At 41.2% G+C, this 23,768-nt stretch overlaps 2 protein-coding genes across 3 annotated transcripts; both read left to right on the top strand.

Annotated features, from left to right (window-relative positions):
- Nucleotides 1-604: 604 nt before the first annotated feature.
- Nucleotides 605-11,857, top strand: GCLM (glutamate-cysteine ligase modifier subunit). 2 transcript variants are annotated; one of them, XM_061462001.1, is made up of 7 exons: nt 605-925; nt 3,232-3,297; nt 5,601-5,685; nt 6,434-6,490; nt 7,731-7,909; nt 9,225-9,243; nt 10,905-11,857. In XM_061462001.1, the coding sequence occupies exons 1-7, from the start codon at nt 806-808 to the stop codon at nt 11,072-11,074; spliced, it is 696 nt and encodes a 231-aa protein (XP_061317985.1). In that variant the 5' UTR covers nt 605-805; the 3' UTR covers nt 11,075-11,857. The 2 variants fall into 2 exon arrangements, with proteins under 2 accessions (XP_061317985.1, XP_061317976.1); XM_061461992.1 differs by having other exon boundaries at nt 614-925; nt 7,731-7,933; nt 9,129-9,243.
- A 1,405-nt stretch (nt 11,858-13,262) lies between these two features.
- On the top strand, nt 13,263-22,149 carry DNTTIP2 (deoxynucleotidyltransferase terminal interacting protein 2). Its single transcript, XM_061461975.1, has 7 exons — nt 13,263-13,406; nt 14,202-15,928; nt 17,339-17,474; nt 18,140-18,235; nt 18,569-18,733; nt 19,840-19,949; nt 21,400-22,149. The coding sequence occupies exons 1-7, from the start codon at nt 13,296-13,298 to the stop codon at nt 21,491-21,493; spliced, it is 2,439 nt and encodes an 812-aa protein (XP_061317959.1). The 5' UTR covers nt 13,263-13,295; the 3' UTR covers nt 21,494-22,149.
- Nucleotides 22,150-23,768: the final 1,619 nt, after the last annotated feature.

The following is a 23,768-nucleotide window of genomic DNA, read 5'->3' as shown; positions in this document are numbered from 1 at the left end:
ACAGGCAGATGCACGGACAGGCAGATGCACGGACAGACAGATGCACGGACAGGCAGATGTACGCACAGGCAGATGCACGGACAGACAGATGCACGGACAGACAGATGTACGCACAGGCAGATGCAGGGACAGGCAGATGCACGGACAGACAGATGTACGGACAGACAGATGCACGGACAGGCAGATGCAGGGACAGACAGATGTACGGACAGGCAGATGCACTGATAGAGGGACCCCGCTCAGCGGCCGCCACAGCCCGCCCGCGGCCCCGCCTCCCGCCAATCCGCCCGGTAACATCGCCCCGCCCCTCCCGTCAAGCCCCGCCCCTCCCTGCCGGCGTGCTGCGCCGCAGCCGGCGCCTAGGGGGCGCTGGGCGGCGCGGCGGGAGCAGGCGCCTGTTTCGGGACCGGGAGGCGGAGCCGTGTGTCGGTGCTGTGAGGCGGGGCAGTGCGGAGGGACCGTGTGGAGGAACCGTAAGGCGGGGCGAGGCGAGGCGGCGCGGCGGGACAGCGAGGCCGGGCGAGGAAGGTTTTTGCGTCGCGGCCGTGAGGCATAGCCGTGTGGCTGGGCGCGACGGGGCCGTGTAGAGGTGCCGTGAGGCGGGGCGCTGTGCCGGGCTGTCGCGCTGCTTCCTGCGCTGGGCCCGCCCTGCCGCCCATTGTGCTCGTGCCATGTGACCGGGGACGGTTACAAAGCATCCCCCCCCCCCCGCCGGTATTTGTGCTGAGTCACGGCGCGGTGCTGCCCGGTCCGGCGGCGAGCGGAGCGGAGCGGGGCCGCCGCTGTAGCTGTGCCCGGCTTCCCGATGGGGACGGACGGCGCTCGCGCCCTGCTGGAGCGGGCGGGCACCCTCACGCTGCAGACTGGCAATCTCCTCAACTGGGGCTGCCTGCGCAAGAAGTGCCCGGCCACCCCCGGCGAGGAGGTGAGCGCGGCGGGCCCAGGCCTCCCCGCGAGGCGCCACAGCGGGTCGGGCTCTGGGCAAGCTCCGGGTTCGTTCTTGTGAAGTCGGTTGGCGTGGCCCGGGGTCCGCCATGGAAGGGAAGAGCTCCCCCCGGAATCGCGGCTCTTGAGGCGCTGTGGGGCAGAGCAAGGATCAAACTGCGCTCGGAAATGAGGAGTTAAACCGCTGTCCCAGTACTGTCCGTAACGGCAAAGGAGAGACCCGAGACTTCTGTATAGCAAGAGGAAGATAGGAATAGATAGGAGCTTGCATTACAAATGATCAGAGTCGCTTTTTCTAACCTGAAATTCCTTTTAAGGTCTCGGGAACATCAGTCGTTGTTGTCTTCTTAAAAGAGTACTGCGGCCGTTCTGTGTTAAAAAGTTAAAAGGACTTTTAAATTATCACTTTCAAACTGTTACCTTCAGCTGTATGTGTCAAAACTTAATCATCCTGATAAAATGCCTGGAGATCCTGCAGCCATGAACTTCAGAGCTGGTGTATTTGCTGTCTCGTCATGACACAGCCCTTTGAAAACAGGCATTTAACAGCTAATCAGAAGAACTGTGGTTTTGGTGGGTTATCACTATGTAGTGTCATTGTTGATAGTCTAGAAGTTGATTTATTGCATATTAATCTTGCACAAACGGTAAGAAAGGTGATTGGAAGGGTGATGTAATGACAAGGAAGAATTCATCATACTTTAATATAGCTGTTGTGCAGTAATAACATTTTTATTTAGCTTGGCTGCTTATTATAACGTGTGAGCTGTGTAAAATAGGGCTAGATCCTGCACCAGAGAGGTGGCTGTATCCTAGTGGGCACACCTGTGTGTGTATTTAGCGACCTGTAGGGTCGCTAAATAAAGAGTGGCCACTGCATAACTGATCAGTAAAGTATTCAAATGAACTTGTTTACAGGGAAACCTGCGCTTAAACATAAGGCTGCCTGCTTTCCAGAATTGCTGGGGTTCTAAAAGCAAACAATTGGTGTTAATGATCAGAACTAAATTGGCTTTTAACGCTTCTGGTTGGTGTAGGTGATATGTGTATAACTGTCAGTGTCAGAATGTAAGCTAATATTTTGCAGACTATGAACCCTAACGTTGGAAGACTGGGGATGTAGCTGTATCTGGAAAAGCTGTCCAAAGCCGTCAGAGATGGTATTGAGGGCAAGGCACTCCTGTGCTTTGGAGGCAAGAGGCTGGTCCATGCTAACTGCAATAGAAATATCAAGTGTGACAGTTGCAAAGTAGCAGTATATTTAATGTACATGTGTAACACTGCCTCCCTCAGAAAGGAAAAAGATAATGTTAAAAGTTGCATCAAAATAGGCTGAAAATTTCCAGCATTGTGGATTTACTAGGGGGAGTAAATTCTTGCTGTTAGACTTAGTTTGGTTGTTTGTTTTTTTTTTTTCACGCTGTTTTAAATGACTGGGAAAGAATGTGCAGATTTTGTGCTTACGAAGTAGTATTACTGTATTATTTCTTAAACTTTGTGATCTCCTGGGATTTTGGCATTTTGGGGGATGGGGTGTGTTTGGCTTCTAGCTTGTGTAAGGTATTAAGAACCCTCTGAATTCATGTTAGGTGTCTCAGGAAATTGTTATTTAATAGTATAAAAACTAGGTGTTTACACAGTTATAAAATGTATTGCTAAAAGTGAAGTGAAGCAGCAGCTCATGAAAGTGCGCCTACCTGTGGCAGACAGCAGACCTGACAGTACATGTGCTCAGCCTGCAGGATAACAACTCCCAAGATGTATCAGAGGAAAGGTAGAGCATCAATACAGCTGAAGCACTGCTATAATACACAGTTAATTAGCTGGCTTAATAGTAACGCCTTACTAGGTTCAAGAAAATTCATGATCAACTTGCCTAGGATTTTGATTTTGTATCTCTTGATGCAGGAAAATACAAGTGTGGGGTGGGGTCTGAAGGTTCCCCTTCGTTAATGAGGGATTTAAACACAGTGGTTTGGCAGAGTGGAATAGGTAGCTCTTGGTTGCTTAGCATTGTTCTTTGCTTTAAAGATGGCATTGGTCTGAGAAATAAATTCAGTACAGTGCTTGTATTACTGCTAAAACTCTTTGTGAAAGAGGAGAGGAAAACAAGTAAACTAGTTTGAACAAGTTTCACATGGAAGCTATGCAGGAAGAATCTTCTGTGGTTGGAGGAATGGTGTCTTTAGTTCACCTGTGCAGTCTGTCTCACATGCCTATGAATCATTGTGTTTCTGTGCAGCTGTAACATGAAGCTTCTTTTCAACACGAACAAATATTTTGTAGGTGCGGGACTGCATTCAGAAAACGCTGACCGAATGGAGCTCAAAGGTTGGACAGGACCTAAATCAGGTAGGAGTGGTGGTATGCATGTTTTGTTACTGGTTCTTGAGTGATGGTGGCATCAGCTGCACGTTGCTGCATTCCACGTGAGTGTGGAGAGGCAGTTACTGTTGAAAGATTTGTGGAGGATCTAATGATTCTTAAGAAGAGAATACAAACACTTGTCTCTGTAAGATGTAGCGATCCAGTTGACATTAGAAGGCTGAGGTTCTTAATGACTTACTTGCCTCGATCTTCACTGGCAAAGCCTCTGACCACACCACTCAAGTCTTGGAAGGCAGATGCAGGGACTGTGAGAATGATGACCCTAGGCCCACTGTAGGAGAGGATCTGTTTCGAACCTGAACATACACAAGTCCATGGGACCTGATGAAATCCATCCGCGGGTCCTGAAGGAGCTGGCAAATGAAGTTGCTAAGCCACTGGCCACCATATTTGAGAAATCATGGCAGTCAGGTGAAGTTCCCGACGACTGGAAAAAGGGAAATGTAACCCCCATTTTCAAGAAGGGAAAATGGATGACCCGGGGAATTACAGACCAGTCAGTCTCACCTCTGTGGCTGGTGAAATCTTGGAGCAGATTCTCCTGGAAGGCATGCTAAGGCACATGAAAAACAACAAGGTGCTTGGGGACAGCCAGCATGGCTTAACAAAGGGGAAATCCTGCCTGACCAATTTGGTGGCCTTCTGTGATGGGGCTACAGAACTGATGGACAGGGGTAGAGCAGTTGATGTCATCTACCTGGACTTGTGCAAAGCATTCAACACTGTCCCACACGACATCCTTGTCTCTAAATTGGAGGGACATCAATTTGATGGATGGACCACTCAGTGGATAAAGAACTGGCTGGATGGCTGCACACAAAGAGTTGTGGTCAATGGCTCCATGTCCGGCTGGAGACCAGTAACAAGGGATTGGTGTTGGGACCGGTCTTGTTCAACACGTTTGCTGATGACACCAAGCTGTGTGGTTTGGTTGATATGCTGGAGGGAAGGAATGCCATCCAGAGGGACCTTGACACGCTTGTGAGGTGGGCTGATGCCAACCTCATGAAGTTTAACCATGCCAAATGCAAGGTCCTACACTTGGGTCGGAGCAATCCCAGGCACAGCTACAGGTTGGGCAGGGAAGAGATTCAGAGCAGCCCTGTGGAGAAGGACTTGGGGGTGTTGGTCGATGAGAAAATGAACATGGGCTGGCTTCAGTGTGTGCTCGCAGCCCAGAAAGTCAACCGTATCCTGGGCTGCATCAGGAGCGTGACCAGCAGGTCAAAGGAGGTGATCCTGCCCCTCTACTCTGCTCTTGTGAGACCTCACCTGGAGCATTGTGTGCAGTTCTGGTGTCCTCAACATAAAAAGGACATGGAACTGTTGGAACAAGTCCAGAGAAGGGCCACGAGGATGATCAGGGGACTGGAGCACCTCCCGTATGAAGACAGGCTGGGAAAGTTGGGGCTGTTCAGCCTGGAGAAGAGAAGGCTGCATGGAGACCTCATAGCAGCCTTCCAGTATCTGAAGGGGGCCTATAGGGATGTTAGGGATGGACTCTTCGTTAGAGACTGTAGTGACAGGACAAGGGGTAACGGGTTAGAACTTAAACAGGGGAAGTTTAGATTGGATATAAGGAGGAAATTCTTTCCTGTTAGGGTGGTGAGGCACTGGAATGGGTTGCCCGGGGAAGTTGTGAATGCTCCGTCCCTGGTGGTGTTCAAGACCAGGCTGGACGAAGCCTTGGGTGAGATGGTTTAGTGTGAGGTGTCCTTGCCCATGGCAGGGGGGTTGGAACTTGATGATCTTAAGGTCCTTTCCAACCCTAACTGTTCTATGATTCTATGATTAATATTTAGTGTAAGCTAGGTTTTACTGTCCAGACATGTTTGCTACATAATTCCACATTCTTTTATGGATTATATTGGTAATTAAAAAACAAAACAAAACAGCAAAACCACAAAAAAACAAACCAAAACAACTTTTGTTTAAAATGCTGTCTCCATGGAATGACTCAAGTATTTACTTGAGGATTTCTTCTTAAAGCAGCAAAAGTTGCCAGAGTGTTCTTGGTTGGGGGCAAGGTGGTGCATGGTACTAAGAATTTTCTGAATATTCTTTGAATTCTCTGTCTATATTCTCTGTGTGTATAATATAACATCTAATGTAGGTCAAGACTTTAAAAAGTCACCTTGTGCCAGCTAACGTGAGGTGTCAGCCTAGTCTTAAATAAGGTCAGAGGATGAAATTTTCCCAAACTTTCCCAATTTTGTTTGGTTTGTTTGTTTTGTTTTGTTCCTAAGTCTCGTGTATTTACACTACAGGAAATACTGGAGGTTCTGGAATGTACTGTAGCTCAAGCTATAGAAAAAATAAACCCTGAAGAAAGGGATGAGTTGAAAGTGTCAGGTAAGGATGTAGTAAAAAATATGGTGGCATAAAAAGTTCTCATGTGCAGTCATTATTAGGATGTTCATATATGTGTATTTCCCCCCCTCCCCATGTTTTGCAATTGCAAAGTCAAATGACATCGGTGCATACTGTCCTACTTTGGGTAATCCAGAAGTTGGCTAAGAAAGACTTGAATTCATATTTCAGGTTTTAAAGCAGCTCAGCATTTTTGTAGTTTAACTTGCATTCCTTTAAGACATTTTACAAGTATTCTGTCAATCTTTGATTTTTCTGAAGGAAAATATTACAGATAACACTGGAATTAAGACATAGGAATGGAAGCACATTCATTTGTATAATATCTCCAGGCTGAATATGATGAACTTGAAGGAGACAGTGCAGTTACACAAGGACATTTGAGTCTCAATAAGTTGTGAAGAGGTCCATTTGTACTATTACATTTTGGGTTTTATACAGGTTATTATGGTTATTGTTTACTGTCTTGATGCTGAAGTCCCAGCTTTAGAGTTTATTAGACCATCCAACTGAATGACTTCTTGTTCTAAGACTGCACAACCACCTTGAAGTTTGAGAATATTGTATTTAATGGCAGTCACCTTTGAGAAGGCTATTTTCCCCCTATTTTTGTAGTAATGGTGTATATTCTAAGAACCCTTTACCCGAGCAGAACTGTATATAGCAAAAATAAATAGCTGTATGTTTAATAGTAGTGTTTAGTTACTGATTACTATTTCTTTGAAAACAGCAAAACTTTTCATTGTTGGATCAAACTCTTCATCAATCAGAGATGCAATTGACCTGGGTAAGTATGAAACTCAAACTTCTGGGAGGGTTTCTTTTTGCTTCACTACTTCAGAAATAAAATCAGAATCTTTTCTATACAAGAGATGTGTTTAGTGACTGCCACAGTATGTCCTCTTTTCTAATTAAGAGAGACTTGGGTAATAAAGTCTATATATGCATTAGTTCAGTCAGCAAACTTATTAAATGTGGATCACTGTAACCTTAGGTCCACAAACTCAAATCTGATTGCTTGCTCCAAGCAGGAGCAAGCTTTTATTCTTTCACTCAAAACTTGTTAAAAAATGAATAGCATGTGATACTGTAGTAACAAGTGATGCAATAGTTCCTACCAGTTGGATGTTATTTGCCAGTTGTTTTTAACATGATGAACTTTGCTACTAACTGTGCAGTATTTCAGAGATTATTTAAGAAATAAAACAATGCTGCAATCAGCTGCTGAAATAGTTTTAATGAAAATAATGGCTGCATTGATACATTAAGTTTTGTTAGTCTATGGTAGCAGTAATTGTGAGCAGCACTGAACTTTATTACTTTGGAAGATGGTTGGGCATACGGGGTTACCGAAGAACAGAGGGTCAGGTGTAATTCTTCTCTATCAGTACTCCAGTTAATAGCCTCTTTATTGGAAGTTGTGGTACCATTTGTTAAAAATGCATGGATAGAATCCTCTTCCAGAAGAAAATAATTTATTTAGCTCCTTAGTTTTCTTCTTTATGCTTTGCAGAAGAGGCCTCATGACTTTAATCTTTGCTAAAGCTCAATGATATTCTGAGACTTGCCACTTCTCTGTCAATTTAAATCCCCAGATTTAGTTTGCTTTAGTCTTAACTCCGCACATAGAGCGAATAGTCCTCCTAGTCCATGCCCTGTATTTGAGTTAGAGTTCATAGTGAAAGATAAAAATTTTGGAAGGAACTGAGAGTGAAGGCATCAAAAATTGCACGTCCCCACTGCCTTAAGTTTTAGCACTGAAAAAAGAGAAAAAAAGCTTCAGGCTTGCTTTGGTGATGTTTTTGTTTTTCCCAAGACTTACAACTGAACCTTGGCTTTCAGCTGTATGTTTGCTTCTTTTCTAAATCCAGTCTGTTGCTATCCTTGACTGCTGATACACTGAAGAGTTTGAAACAGTGAAAGGGAAGCTAGCAGAGTGAGGCAGGAGGCGTGGGTTTTGCTGAGTCATGATGCTTGTGTTGTTACCTCACCAAAGACTTTGCAGTGTCTCTCTTCTTTTTCCTCAGCGTGTTCTGCCCTCGGTGTGGCTCAATTAGACTCAGTCATTATTGCCCCACCTCCTGTTGAAGATGGAACTAGCTTCTCCTTGGAGTATTTGCAGCCTTATTGGCAAGAACTTGAAAATCTAGTTCAAAACAACAAGATTGTTGCCATAGGTACCTCTGACCTAGATAAAACACTGTTAGAACAGCTGTATCTCTGGGCACAGGTGAGAACAAACTTCCTATTTGTAGGATTTCTAGCACAGAATAACTGTTGGTTTGTTGACTGCCACATTGTTACAAACTTTTGTTAGAAAGCAATCTATATACAAAATATTTGTTAGCCCTGTTTTTAGCATCTTATGGATGGTCACAACCTTGTTCGTGGTAGGGGAGGCTCAAAGTATGACTGACCATTGTTTGGTATTTTTAGATACAGGCCAGCAAAGGCTGGAAACCCCAAGTCTGTGCAATAGCAGGTTCTTTGAAGTAGTGAAGGTTTGGGTTTTGAATGCTTTCATGTTTAGTAATGAGTATAAACTAAACAGCACTCTTAAACCTCCAGATTTATTCCAGTGACTCTGAAAACTGCCATTTCCACTTTAAGATGTGTTATGAATGGAGGGATTTCTCCTTAGGAAGATGCTGTTTAAATGCTAAGTTTAAATGTAAAGAGGAAAACGGGTTACGAATGAAGTGGCACAATATTGTGTTGTCCAATGTGACTAATCACTCTTTCCATTAGAGTGATGGAGGTGTGTACTAGTATGTCTCCATGCTCATGTAAGGATGTATTGTTGCCTTATTCGTTCTTTGAATACTCCTTTTACGACATTTCTTGTCATATGTGAGCATTCTGTATCTGCAGAAGAGGTCCTGTTGAGAGTCCTCATTTGTCCTCCTTGCCATTTTGTGTGTACTGAGGAGGATAACTGAGGGGATTAACAGCCATCTGCGTGGTGGTCATGAGTGCAGTTTGTGACTAGCAGAAAGAGTCAGTGGAAGAGCATCCCTTTTAACTTAACCCTGCAGGCATGGAAGACTGCAAATTATATATCCTTAAAAAAGTTTATTTGCATTTTATTTAATGTCTTTATCAAACTAATGCCCATGTTATGTTTTTACTGAGGTGGAAGGGGGGAAATGCTGCTGTTCAGGGAGCACAGCAGATGGGAAGCCAGAATGGGTAGTATTAATCTTGCTATGACAGCATCTGAAGTTAGATCCTATTCTTGTTTTGGGCTCTGTGCTGCAGGAAATTGCAGATATAGGAGTTGCCTGTTGATGATCATGCAGACTTACTTGGCCTTGTTGAGACCTCAAAACAGATTGTTCAAAGAAGACTTTCTGTTGTAATACAGGGCATAAGGGAAGCAACGTACATTTATGTGTTTTTCTTATAAAAGTATTTGTTACTTTCAGGTAAAACCGAGTAGTAATCAGGTGAACCTAGCTTCCTGTTGTGTGATGCCACCTGATCTCACAGCATTTGCAAAACAGTTTGACATACAGCTGTTAACTCACAATGACCCAAAAGGTAAGGCTTTGCCAGATAAATTGAAGGAAGATTTCTGAGTGCATTATTCAGTACAAAATTGGGAATAATCTTTATCTGAACTTAGCGTTCATTGCATTTGAATACTGAACCAAGGATTCTAAAAGATCTTCCTTTATAAAATATTTCCATTCAGTTCTTGCTTTTCCTTCAAGAAAGGAGGGGAAGGGCAATCTTCCACACTTGGATAATTTATTGAAATAAATAGAAGAAAAAAACTACTGAGAAATCTGTACTACGTATGTTCAAAAATTAGCATAGCTCATTTTCACAAAGCATAGAATGAAATGACAGTTCTGTTGCTGAAGGTCAGTAAATGACAAATGAACGCCCACTTGTCCAGAACTTGTCTGTGAAAGAGCTTGCACAGAAATGTTGGTCACTTGATCTTCAAGTAGTTTGGTAATGTGAGATATGTAACATTACTATGCTTTAAGCAGGATTCCCTCAAAGTAGGGATCTGTTAAAATACCAATATTACAAAAAGAGTTGGTGTAAATTCTTGGTTTGTGCATTAATTTACTGAATGATTGAAGGACTTGGAGACTTTTCTTTAGACTTGAGAGCTCCGAGTTACCAGCTTCCTAAGAATATTCTGGGATTAGTTTCTCTCAAACATCATCTAATCTTCTTCACTAAAATGACACCTTATATAGCTTGCTGGAACTGTGAGAGGTCTGAAACAATGTTCAGTTAATTCCTTCCCTACGTTCTTCCTTATGACCTTATTCCTGCTGATCGTACTTCTCTTTTTCTTCCCATTCCCCCCTGAAAAAAAAGTATATGAAATACTATTTATTAATTACATGCTTTATAGTACCACTGTTAGAACTGATGAATTTCACCACTGCTTGAGCATGTATCAGCACCGCTTTAGCAGCGTACAAGATGAATTGCCAGTCTGACCATTTCCATGTCCTGTGAAATCCAAGTTGCAACTTTTAATTTAATGAGAGTCATGACCTGAAGAGGAGGATTTGGATAGAAAACAAAGCAAATAATTATTCCCTTATGCATTGTTTGCTAAGCTTAACTTTTCTGTAATGGTCAGCTGAAGAGTATTCAGACTTATCTTTTGGGAACACTCCTCATCAAAAAGATTGTTCCCTTGGCTGGCTTTCCAGAGGAAACTAGGAGGATTTGTATTTGACTTCCTCTTCCATTTTGTGGAGTTTAAGCCCATTTTTCTTAATGCTTTCTGGGTTTGCAGTTGTTATGAGCCCAGTTATGGGAGATGCTGTAAATTGTTGAGCTTTCAGTGACTGCAGAGGTAACTGAGAATGTGCAGTACTTGGCTGATTGTGGCCTTATGTCTTACCCACCTGTGGTTTGTCTAGCTAGCTTCTCAAATTTTACTTTCCTCCTGCTAATGGCTGTGCTGATCAACTCCATTTGATACTGTAGAAATCTCAGTTTTGGGGGATATACTTAATGTTGAAACAAACAAAGGTGCCCTGAAGATTGCTTCAGTAATATGCAGCTGCTTTCACCATATGTGCATTCCAAAAGAGTGGATCTGTGGAGCATCTGGCACTGCTTAAGATTTCTGACTGTAGGAAAAGGCTTCTCTTATTGAAAGTGTTGCTTTTTGCAGCTGTTTACATGACATGATTTAAAGCATGAATATCCCTTTTTAACTTCAGAATTACTTTGTGAAGCAAGTTTCCAAGAAGTTCTTCAGGAAAGCATCCAGGACATGAAAGCACACGAATGGATTCCTTTATGGCTCCTCCGGTATTCCGTCATTGTTAAAAGCAGAGGAATTATCAAGTCCAAAGGCTATATCATGCAAGCTAAAAGGAATTCCTTTTAAAACACTTATTTTCTTTAATGGCTTACTGTTTTAGTTCCTTGGGGATGGGGGAAACATTGCTTTTTTTCATAGAAACACTTTTACACCATTTGTAACAAAGACCAAAAGTTGTAATTACTCAGTGTAATGTCAGCAGGAGTGTCTACAGTGCTCTAACGCTATTTTTCTTACTTAACCTATTGACCAGTTAATTGAAAAGATGAAATATTTGGGTTTAGTTTGAATTACTGATAGCGAAAGTTTAAAATACTTTTTATGACCAGTTCACTGTAAAATTATCATTATATTGTAGCTGCCATTAGGTAGTAGAGAGAAACTTATATATTTTTATTTAAAAAGAATTAATTTCTCTTAAATAAGAGTTACTTGCCTGGTAGGTACATGGATTTCAAGCATTCAAGGACTGATTTTTATAGAAAATTGTAATCTTTTATGAAAAATTACCCAGAAAAATGCAACTGGTATCTCATGACTTGGTATGTATATATAGGCAAGTCAGCTGTTTAATTTGGGTGGTGGGAAAACTGCTTTATTTTTAATAGAGTGTAAAAGGCCTTCCTGACTTAGGAAGAATGCATCTTCCCCGTTACTTTGTCTGTTACTTGAATTCCTTCTGGCTGCTCTGTGCCTCAGTGTGCTTTGTTTAGTGTTTGCACATGTGTGTTGGCATCTTTGCTGTTTGAAATAGAAAAATGTATTGTTGTGTGAGTGTTTCAAATAAGCATTGCAAACAAGCGATGACAAAATCTGTTAATCAGAAACTGAATTGTGCCTGTCTTCTCACCGTGGCTTCTGTGTTTGACACTTGTGAACTCCACAATCAGGATGGGCCAAATCAGAACAGCAAAGGCTGAAGCTGTTCACAGTAGGATTGCTAAAGGACTTCTTCTGAGGCTGCCCAGGACACTTTGTTGCTGGAGTGACATTCAAGAGTGATGCAAGCAAGGATTAGCTTGAAGTTAGGTATATTTCTGGGGCAGTAGCTTAGCAAACTGGCTTTTGAATCCTAGACAGATTGCTGCAGCTAAGGCAAGGCTTCTCGTTTAATGTAGTCTTTCCATCGGAAAGGTGTTTGAATCAGAATAGGTAGCAAAAGCTCAACTTGTAATTCAGCAAGAGCTTGAGACTGAGTGTCTAAAATACTGATTTTTCCTTTTGATTTCAGGCACGAGCAGGACTTCATATGAGTAGTACTAATTAACTTAGTTGTATGTATTCTGAGACTGGGGCTCTAAAGGGAATGAATTTTCACTAACATCTTTCCAATTGTCATGTAGGCAGCTAGTGGTGTTTGAATGCCTGTAGGTAGTGTTTAGAGTGTCAGCTTCCTATAATCCATTCCACTAAGGTAAAAGCTTACTTAATATTTGAGGTAAGTTTTGAGTCCCTATAATCCATTCCACTAGGGTAAAAGCTTAATATTCGAGGTAAGTTTTGAGTCCTAAATAGCTGGAGGTGGCAAATATGGGGAAATTTTCCTGGACTTCTTCAGGTCTTATGATCAATGGGAGAGATGGGGAACTGGAACTAATAATGCGTCAATAAACATTTGGGTTGGGTTAGTTGGTTTCTTAATCCTAACCAAAATGTGGTCTTTTTAAAATGCTGGGTCACTTTATCTCAAATACGTGTCATTTAAACGTCTCTGCGAGCTTTGAGTTGTGTGCTGCTGCTAGCCACTACCTGTACCTTCTGTCTCTGTTTGGCCGCTGACATTGGATATTGTATTGCTTGCATGTGTGCTCAGTTTTATAAATGGAGATGCTACAAAACAAGAATTGTGCTCAAACGTGTAGGCTGCACTAATGGGGTAATTATTTATTTCCTTTTTGTAAACTGGTGACAGTTTGCTGGTGTAGAAAATCACTCTTTGAGACATGGTGATTCTAAGAGATTATTTTTTGGGAGCTGCTGACAGCATAACATTTATCAGGTTATTTCATTAACTTGTTTCGCATCAAAGAGATGGGATTTCTTTCAGTAACGTGAAAGTTTGAATTAAAAGTTGAAATTCTCGTAGGCTTTTACCTCTGTGCTTTGTACGAGTTCTCCCCATCGCAGTCACGGTATTTCACATGTGGTCATCAACCTCTCCCGCCGCTTCATGCGATCAGAGGCCGTGCGCCCACCGGCGCTGCATCTGCGTTCAGAGCGCGGCTCGACGCTCTGGGCCGAGGCAGCCGCCGGAAGGGCGGGCGGAAGGGGCGGGCGCGGGGACAAGATGGTGGCCACCAGGCGGGCAGGGGCGCGGCGCCGGCAGCCGGGGACGCCGGCCGAGGGAGGCGGTGGCAGCCCCAGCGGGGCTGAGAGTGAGCCCGCCGGAGCGGGGGAGGTGAGTGGGGCCGGGGCCGCGGGCAGCCGCGGTGCGGGCTGTGGCAGCGCGGTGGCGGCCATCTTCACGCGCTGCCACACGCGGTGGAACGGGGCTGGGGCCGCAGCGGGGTACGGTGTTAACCTGTTAACGCGGCTTAGGGGTAAAGGTTAGGAGATGACGTCGTTCTTCTTTGTACTGCTGCTGTTTTAGCAGTTCTCTGTGGGTTTTCCACTTGGTAAATACTGATCCGGAGGCAGCGTGGTGTGTGTTGAACCAGCGGGGTTCTGCGCTTTGGGAAGAGCGTGCTGTCGCCGTGTGTTTTCTTTCCCAGATTCTGAATTGCTTTCCAGGGCGCTAGAAGCATCGTTAAAGAAGCAGGCTGTACCTGGTGTTGCGGTTGCCGAGAGGCCAGTCTGTGCCTAAAACTGGTTATAGAAACCCCTTGGGGGCACATCCTGCCATTTGCTAGGCTTCAGTGTTTTATAGTTAAGCGAATCTTGTAACGTTTCTGTACATGGCTTCTGAATTTCCTTCCCTTCACAGCTTGCCAGAACGTGTAGAATTAGAAGATACTTGTCTGTATTTCTTAATGGACAAATGTGTTTCTTCTTCTGATTTGACCAAAAGAGAGTAGACAAGCATGAGCACGGGATGGTTCGTTAGTACTTCTTCCACATAGATAGAGACATGCAGTATGTTGTCAGTTTGAGTAGAGTTCTTTAAGGAGATTATTAGTGATTTGCATAGCATCCTTTTTATGGGGTTATTTTGTCTGTTAATAGCGCACTTATGTTTTTTTTACTCCCTTTGCAGATGGCAGCTGCTGAACTCAGTACTGTGTCTGTGAGGATGACTAGGAGAAGAACTAAATCCATTTGTATGCCAGAGGTAATTCAGGAATCTCAGTTTGAAGAGTTGGAACATGCAGAAACAAAGTCAAATGTCAGAGATAGCTTAGAGGCAGAACTGACTAGAAATGAGAACACAACTGTCCATTCAGTACAATCAGTTGCTGAACCACAAGCTGATGGGGATGTGTCAGAAGCAGAATCGAACTGCTCTGCTGCATCTGGTCTTCAGACACCTTTGTTTATAAGGGTAACGAGACGAAGAAAAATTGTAGTTCCTTATCAGCCGGATTCTCCTGACAAAAGAAGATACAACAAGACAGCTTTTCTAAATAAGTTAAATGGGATTCTGGATGAAGATGATGTTTCTGAAGCTGAGTCTTGTTCCTCCACTGTTTCTGGTGTTACCAGAACTATGAGAAGCAGGCGAAGCAAAAAGGAGTTGCAGCCAGATACAGTTCATGAAGCCCAGAGTGAAGATATTTCTGATGCAGACTCATGCTGCTTAAGCTCTCATATGGAACCATCAGTCAGTAACAGGCGAGTTACTAGGAGCATGCAGATCAAATCACAAGCAGAAAATATTAAGAAGGCTGAGAAGGGAAACAGAATTGTTTCAGAAGATGAGAATTTAACTGAGGACACTGTTAAATCTGAGCCTGTCATTTCTGATTCTAGACCAGCTGCAGAACTTGTTTCTGACACAGAAGATGCTTCCCCTGTCACTGAGGATAATGAAGAACCCAGTTCACCTAAAAGCAAATGTTCCTTCAAATCTGCCAATACAACCGAGAGTGAAGGCATGAAAGAAGAGTCTTTGCATGATGTGACACCCAGCAGTCTTACAGAAATGAAACCAAGTGACAGTGAATCGCCTGAGAAAAGGGCAATTAAAAATACACAGTCGGTTGGGGCTGACGATTCAGAGGAAGCATGTGGCCAAATACAAGAAAACTACAGTAAAATCCTTGTGAGGGTGGAAAAGTTAGAGCATATGAATTTCTCTGATAGCATGAGTCCCAAACAATTTTTAGAATTTCAAGGGCAAATAACACTAAATAAAGATAAAAAAGATCCAGAATGCAAAAGAGAGGGTGCTGAGGCAGATCCACAGCAGCCTTTCACCCATGCTGATAACTTAGGAAAGGATGAGCAAGCTACTGAAGTGAGGAGCCCACAAAAGGATGAAGCTGTCGCACAAGGAACTGACAGCGTTAGCGGATGCGGGATGCTTGAAAGCGGTGTGGACAGTGCTGAAGATCAAACAGGAGAATATGCGGAACCTGTAGCTCACTGCAGTGGAATTGCAAGCAGTGGAAACAATTCCCTTGCATTGTTTCTGGCCGAAGATGAAAGTGATGAATTTGAAGATAGTGATGTGGCGGACATAGATAAAACTGAAGAGAATCTGTATTATAAAGAGGCAGATAAGAGGACTCCTTCCCTCAGCAAATCTTTAGAAACCAGTTCACTGGATGCTGAAGGGCTTTTTGTAATTGATACCAAGCCTGGCATAAGTTCCGACCGAAAGTATTACCTAGATCAGATAGACCAAGGTAGTGATGCTGAAGATAAGCATGAAGGAAGTAAAAAAGGTGAAGAATTGTCAGATCTGGAAGAGGCTGAAGAAGAGTTGATAGATGAAGATGAGAAAGAAGATGATGATGATTTATTGAAAAATCAGAATGATGTGTAAGTATCTTTCTGGCAATAACTTAAGAATCCGCATTTCATTCAAGCATATGCGTAAGAGATGTACATTAAGTGCTAAATGATGTGGAGTAAATGAGGAAGTAGTCTCTCATCACATAAGTCATTGATGTGTGAAGTGGGGTTGAACAGATTATAACGTACCAATTGGAGAGTTTGGTTTTTTTTTTCAGTGCTGTATGTAGCAGAACAGAACTGTCTGAAATAGTATGTGTACAGCTTAGAAACCAGAGCGTGAAACTGGGTTAGACTGCTCAGGCTGACTTAATTGCTTGTTTGGGTTGTAGTTTTCTTAATTGTGTGTTTAGTTTGGATATCAGTAACAAAAAGTCCAGTAAATTCCTTACACATTGGCTAATTCTATCATGCTTTTTAATCCTAAATAGTTGCATATCCTTTAATAATGTTTTTAGTTCTTGTGCTGTGAAACAATGACACTTGAAGTGAAATCAGCCCAGCACAGAATAATTTAGGTGGGGTGGGACCTCTTGAGCTCTTGTAGTCCAACTCCTGCTAAAACCTCTTCATATGCTTTATATATTTAAAGCATAATGCTCTGTTTAGTTTGGATAAATAAGTCTCATTTATTAATCTTCTAAAAACCTTCAGGTAGGCCAGAAGTCTTACAAAAACTCAGTGTAAAGGCATTATAGCAGATTAGTCACAGTATACTAGAAAGTTGTGACGGGCTTGTATTAATAAGCATTCAGGCTACAAGAAATATTTGTCGTACCATATTTCTCTGTAATACTTTATAGCTTTTAAGCATTCTTGTCATCATAAACCTCCTTTGGAGTCAGCCATTGTCTCTTTTTTGTAGATGCATTCCTTTGGCTGCCTGATTGAAGTAATGAGAAACTGAAACACATCAGCTTTGAAATGTTTAATGATGTTACTCCTAGTACTCTTAAACAATAAAGGTCTTAAACAGTCTTAGGATGAATTCCAGCTTCTTTTTTTTTCTCTAAGAGCTGAGAACAATTTTAGCCCTCATGTTTGTGCTTTTGTGGTGGTTTTCCTTTTAGTTTTAGCTCACAAGCCTCTCAGTGTGTAGAAGTAGTATGCTGGTCATGAGTTCTTTTGGTAAAGTGAAGCAAATGAAGAATTCACTTTTATAGGAGACAGTAATATCTAAGATAGGAATGCAGCATTAGAATTAATAGGAAAGATCTGTGGACGTGATTGCACAGATACTGTTCTTCAATAGCCTCTCAATTTATATTACCATCCCCCCCCCCGAATCTGTCACCTTATTTACTAGATAGTAAGACTTAAAATCATTGCAGAACTGAACCTAAGCAAGAAGAATGAGTTTATCTTTCTTAGAGGACAGTAGGAGGTTCAGGTGCATGCTTGTTACAATGTACTAATCATTAACTGTTTCTCTTCCAGTTTACATCTTTCCAGCAGCATAGATCCTGGTTTGAATATCAAGAAGCTTGGAGGTTTATATATTAGTTTTGATGCAGAAAACCAGAAGTCTAAATTGGGTGCAATTAAACAACTGAAGGACAAAAAGAAGGACCAGGTAATGTGTTTGCAATTGATGCAATTAATGTGACTACAGTAACACAAAGATGTTAGTTTAATAAGGTGGGTTTACTTGTATTTAAAGAAGTATCCTGTATAACTGAGAACTTCCATTCTTTTTGTCCAAAGTGTGGATTTACATTTACTTTTATTGATAAGAATTTAAATAGACGTGACACTTTGGAAACTGAAAGCAGTGCAAATACCAGCCTTATCTTGTAAAATAAACCCAAGTTGATTATTTCTGCAGTTTTGCCTAGTGGTACATGAGCTGTCTCCTAACAAGGTGTTTATTCTGTAGAAATAATGGATTTCAGTAAATAAAGGTCTGTAATCTTCCCAGTCTGGAGCGAGCAGTTTTATTTCAAAAGCACCCTTTGAGATAAAGTGAATGTGTTATTTTCGTGAGGGCGGTCTTTGTAGGCTCAACTATGATAGCTCTGTTTACTGCAGAGCATTTGCTATCTCCAGAGCTAGCTAGCTGCTTTCTGTTGTTGGCCAGGGTTCTGTTGGGAAGTTCCCTACTACTTTCATTGTAGATGAAGGAAGTTCACGTGCTGTATTACAATGCTTGCTTAGGTTCTGCATGATTCCTTTAGTAGGTTCTGTACCTACTGTTAAGCAGTAGATTTGTGTCAGTGTTTAATATTATAAATCTTACAGCTCTTGCAGAAGAGTGTAATAACTCCAGATTTTGAAAAGAAGGACTGTGTCCCACCCTACAGGGAATCGCTTCACCAGCTAAAGAAACAGCGCAGGGTAAGTGAAGAGCTGATCATGCCTCAAATCACAACACAAGCTTTGGGAGAAAGCCCATGCTCAGAGTGTGCATACACTGGCCTCACTGGAAGGGGTGCAGTTTAATGTCTTCTTGAGCCGTCCCTTGAAAAGCACGGAGAGTGAAGTGAAAGTGCTCAGATGGTACAAATCTGTCATTTATACAGCGTCAATAACCTTATTATAATGGCCACTAAAAATACTTCTTAAAGGGACAGGGTTATATTCTAAATATCTTCTGGAGGGGAGAGTTCCCTGCTCTATCATCTCCTGGTTGCTGAATACACATTTATTGTTCTTGCTATTGCATCCTAGGCAGAACGAGAGAAGACCACAGGTGATGGTTGGTTTGGTATGAAAGCCCCAGAAATCACAACTGAACTGAAGAATGATCTGAAAGTCTTGAAGATGAGAGCTTCGCTGGACCCGAAGCATTTTTATAAGAAGAATGATAGAGATGGTCTACCCAAGTATTTCCAGGTAAGGATGCAGCAGAAGGTGGCATTGCACTGCTGATGTTTTAAACAGCTGTTCTTCTTCCCTGCCTATTTTGTAGGTAGCCTCCATGGTGATACAATTTCGTAGCTTAATTCGTAAGGTATTTTCATTACTTGGCTGCAGTTTAAAACTTCTTAACTTTGTATTACATATGTGTATATGCTGGGTTTTTTAAATTCAGCTGATCTCGTAGTAGCGAACAAATATCTGACTTAATCTGTATTCTGAAGCCTCATTGGACTAGATTTTTTTTCAAGTAGTAGCCTTTTTTAACCAGTGTGTAGAAAATAAGTAGCTTTGATTTTTCTTATTAGCTGATACAGTTTGAATGGAGACAGCTAGCTTTGTGATCAGCCAGAATTGCTGCTGCTGGAACTTGAGAGCTTTGAGGTGGTTTACATGAAGAAACTATAGAAATGGGCTTCCACTGGCTCAGGCCTGTTTGAATAGGGAGCATGTCTGAGGAAATTGGCTTAACTTCTCAAACTATTAGCACTTAACTCTGAAGGGTGGGTCTTGGTGTATGGTTTGACATTTCTGGACACAGAAAAACTTAACATGGAAGTGTTCCACATAATGAGATCTGTGCAGGTCTGCTTTTGCTGCATGGAACACGGACTCCATCTGTTTCCACTACCGACCTGAAGCATCAGAATGGCTGGTTGGAAACAATGTGATGTATTCCAGAATGAAGTCCTTGTATTAGGGCTGGATTAAGTGCTGCGTAGCCATCGAGCAAACCCACCGCAGTGACAGAGACACTTAAGATGGTTGTTAAGGGTTTCCTTGGGAAAATGTTTAGAAGTTAAGAACTGGGTTTGTTTTTTAATACAAGCATTGATGCATCAGTCCAGTGTTTGAAAACTGTAGAGTTTTAAAGCTCAGACCTTCCTCAGTGCACTGAATAATGACACAAATGGTGTCTGCAAACAAAACTTCTTGATTTTACTGTTTTGCACTTCCTTATGTTACCAGTCTGATCTTCTCTGGAGGTGCCTTTATACTTGTCATGGAGGATTAAAAAAACAACAGGGCAGAATAATCAACATCTTGCAGTACAGTGTGAATGTTTCATTTCTGTCTTCTAGGTTGGAACCGTGGTTGATTCTCCCATAGACTTTTACCATAGTCGAATCCCTAAGAAACAAAGGAAGAGAACGATTGTTGAAGAGCTGCTGGCGGATTCTGAGTTCAGAAGGTATTTAAACATGGGTTTGTAGTTCTGATATCCTGTGTAAGAGATGAGTATTTTTAACAAATTGGGTTACTTGGGTTTACTCAGTTTATGTGTTTTTTTTTTTTTTTAATATTTCAAAGAAAACTTTTTAGTCTGTTTTAGTATTTCACCAGCACTGTCATTGAGAAAATCTAAGGGACAGGATAATTAGACTGAGACATCATATTTTATCTTCAGAAAAGGGTTTCCTCCAACTCAGGTCATCACTGTTGGCAGACACTCTTAAAATACCATCAGTGTTGAAGAGATAGCCCCATTCTGGTTCACCTCTAAAGTAAGCGTCTGCACAGGCTTACACCAAAGATCTAGGGTTCTTAAGTGATTTATGCCTATGTATGCACTTGTTTTCATTGTTTAAAGATCATTTTTTCTTGCCATAATTGATCCAAATGAAAAGTGCTGACTGTAATTCTATGAGAGTTCGTATGATTTCCTTTTATAAGCATGTCAGTCTACCATCTGTCATAGGAATCAAAACTGCACTAGAAGTCTTACGGAATAGATTGGATTTGTTAATGTCTTCCTAACCTACAATTTCTGGAGTATATCCCTTAGTTTATACATTTTTACGTTGGTTATTACATGATATTAACATGCATTTTTTTTCTCACATAAGAACATGTGTCTTGGAAGCAGTGCCTGATTTGGGATTGTAAGGTTAATGTTGTCAGGCTTGTAAATTAACTATGTTAGGAAGGTAAGTTTGTATAGCTATTTCTTACCTAGTTGACCTAGCTAGCTTGACCTGATTTATAAGACATTTGTTAGAAACTATTTTAAACAATTGATGTCTTTGAAATTCGATCAGTTAATTTATGGTGTGGCTCATTAGAGGATTTAACCAAATATGTCAGCATTAGTACAGGTATTAGTCAGGTTTCAGTGTTGTGGTTCAAAGCCTAAGTACTGCGCAGTGATCCATTGTGGTAATTGGTACAGGTACATAAGAAGCTGTATTAGAGGAGCTAGGAACACATATTCAGTAAATATATCCTGTTCATTGTTTAGTGTTTGTTTTCAGTTGAGTAAAGTTGATTAACTTGAGTTTGCCAAGAAGGCAGTATAAAGGTGGGTATAATTTATCCATGGTATTCTCAGAATTGATGAGCAGTAGCAGTGTTTTGGGTAACTCTCCGAAATGTTCTTGTACGTGCAATGAACAACTCCCTGGTTATCGCAAAATTAACGATCCTTTAATCAAATTTACTTCCACAACACATTTACCCATATTTATTAATCCAAACGTTGATTCCCTTTTACTTGTGCAGAAGTGTATAAAATTAAAGAAATCTGGCTTGGAAAACATGAGAGAACCGAGTTTGGCAAATGATGTATGTAGAGTATTTTCCATGTTATTTTTTCTTGAACTTTGTTTCACCGTGCTTAAAAGTGAATTATCTATTTTGTTCAGATATAATAAAAAGAAGTATCAGGAGATCATGAGTGAAAAAGCAGCTTTTGCAGCAGGGAAGAGGAATCGGAAAAAGAAGAAATTTCACAATTAAGACGAAGAAAAATAACAAAGGTGGAACAACTTGTTGGTATAAAACTTTTTACAGAATGCTTTGCTTGTGGTGGTTCTTCTTTTTGAAGATTGAAGGTCATGTGCACATTGAGGGTTAAGGGATTTCTTGCAGTAAGAATGTTTTGTAGGGAGCTCTATCCACTTACCAGGTATCTAAATTTGAAATTACTTTATTTAAAAATCTAAATTTTTTAATTGAAATTAATCTTTTTATAAAAAAGATAATGATATGAAAGCATATGGTTAAATCTGAGCACAAAACCCAACTGCATGGATTGTGGTCTTTTCAGCCTTCAGTCTTTACATCAGTGAATTGGTGTATTCGGTTTAAAATCATGTTCATAATTCACCTTGGGACCCGTTACATACCGGAACAGATTTTTCCATGTCTTGTCAGAGCTGCTGCTGGCCAATTCTGTAATAGGAAATATTGAGAAGTAGTTTAGTTGCAAAGGGTTTATTTTAACACTGACCATAATAGAATTGAGAGTGTCCTGCAATCAGCATATACACGTATGCTTGCTTTCAGATACGTAGACATACATAATTTATAAATAAATATAGACAAGTAATAAAGAATATATAAATTACATATTTTTAAATGAATAAAACAACATAAATATGTAATATATACAATTTTGACATTGTCATATTTTGCTTTTATAAGTTTGGGCCATTTAATTATTGTCTAATGATTTTTCAGAAGATAACTTGGCAGCAGGATCCATTGTCTAGGCTGTACTGTGCAGGTTGTGGTCTGGTAGCTGACTTGGAGTAAATGAACAGAGTGAGCTTGAAGGCTTCTGCTACCTTTACAGAATCAGAGATAGCTCATTTCCCCTTTAGTGACAGTTCATAACCTTTGTGATTGTTAGACCTCTTGTGGCATTTGGTTGGTTTTCAATGACCTGGTTATTATATTGCTGTTACAATTAGTGTAACTCAGTTACTGCCCTTAGATAGCAGAAAAGATGCATAATAGAAGAAATAAAACTGTCACTGCATTGCCTCGGGTGCACTGTGTGAGATTATTAGAAGTGATTACTGGAGGACCAGTGATGTTGAATGTTTTCTTATCGTACAAACATGGAACCTTACAGGTTGCAGATCTTAAGTGAGAGGTATGCTTTTGAGCAGTGTTTGACTATGACATTTTCTACTCCTGCGAAGTGTTTGTTTTTTTAAGGATTAGCTATTTGTGCTGGAAGTAGCTCAAATGAAACGAGCTTCATGGTATGCACTGATCACCAACTGAATCTTGAAGGAAATTTTCCTCTGATCATTAGGGGTTTTTATATTCTTCTGAAATTGATTATAATGTTTTGCTGCCAGATGGGATTCTGGATTCCTTAAGAAGTCTTGACTGCCTGGAGATGAACGGTGTGCAGAGCGAATTACTTGAGAAGTATCAAACACATGCAAGCAGGACCACCTATCTGCAAGTTTCAGCTAACATGGAGCTGCTATTTTAGTGCAGTGACATGTATGCTAGTATCTCGATTCTCTGTAAATGATCAAAAGCCAATAAAACAACTCTGGTGTCTTGTTCTGTGGATGAGACATGGAAGCACAGAAAGATTAATACTGGATGTTGAGGAAAGAAAACAAGGCACCACAGTAGTTGTCATCCTGTTGCATCCTGGATATTCAAGTGCAACTTGGGGAAAGCAATCTACAACTCTGAAAGACCTTAAAAGAGAAATACAAGCTTTGGTGTTAAGCAGCAAGTAACAACTCAGTATTTGTTGCTTAAGCTAGTTAGATTTCTCTGAAAATACTCAAATACATCAACAAATGGTTTGTGAAATACTAGCATCATTTAAGAAACTTTGCCTGTCAGTTGCAAGGAATATTTTCTTTTAATGGTTGTCACAAATACTTGTGTTAATTTGTAATGCTGCCTTTATTGACATAAATCATTATTAACAAGAAATTTCCCTAAGATTAAAGGGCCATATGTAGCATGCTGGGTTTTATATAGAAACACCTACTGCTGTTTTGGATGTCACTGGAATGTTTTGTATGGATGGTAATAATTCCTTTCTGCTTCCCTTGGTTTTGACAATATTCCTTTTTTCTTGCCTTTGGGGCAGAGAGTATCCAATGGTTGTACAGCCCAGTGAGTTCACAGTCCATCTCCTAGGTGTCACATCCAAAAGACTAATGAAAAATAGGATGACAGTGGCTGAAGTGTTGCTGGTGTGCTGCCCCTAGTAGGCATGGATAGTTTAGGAACAGAAGTAAAATGCTTCTCA

The sequence above is a fragment of the Pezoporus flaviventris genome, unplaced genomic scaffold, assembly GCF_033815535.1.
Source record: "Pezoporus flaviventris isolate CSIRO_AGI_PZ_B2104156 unplaced genomic scaffold, CSIRO_AGI_Pfla_v1 ptg000001l, whole genome shotgun sequence".
Lineage (NCBI taxonomy): Eukaryota > Metazoa > Chordata > Aves > Psittaciformes > Psittacidae > Pezoporus > Pezoporus flaviventris.
The sequence above is the reverse complement of the archived record's forward strand: the minus strand, read 5'-3'. Positions and strand labels throughout refer to the sequence as shown.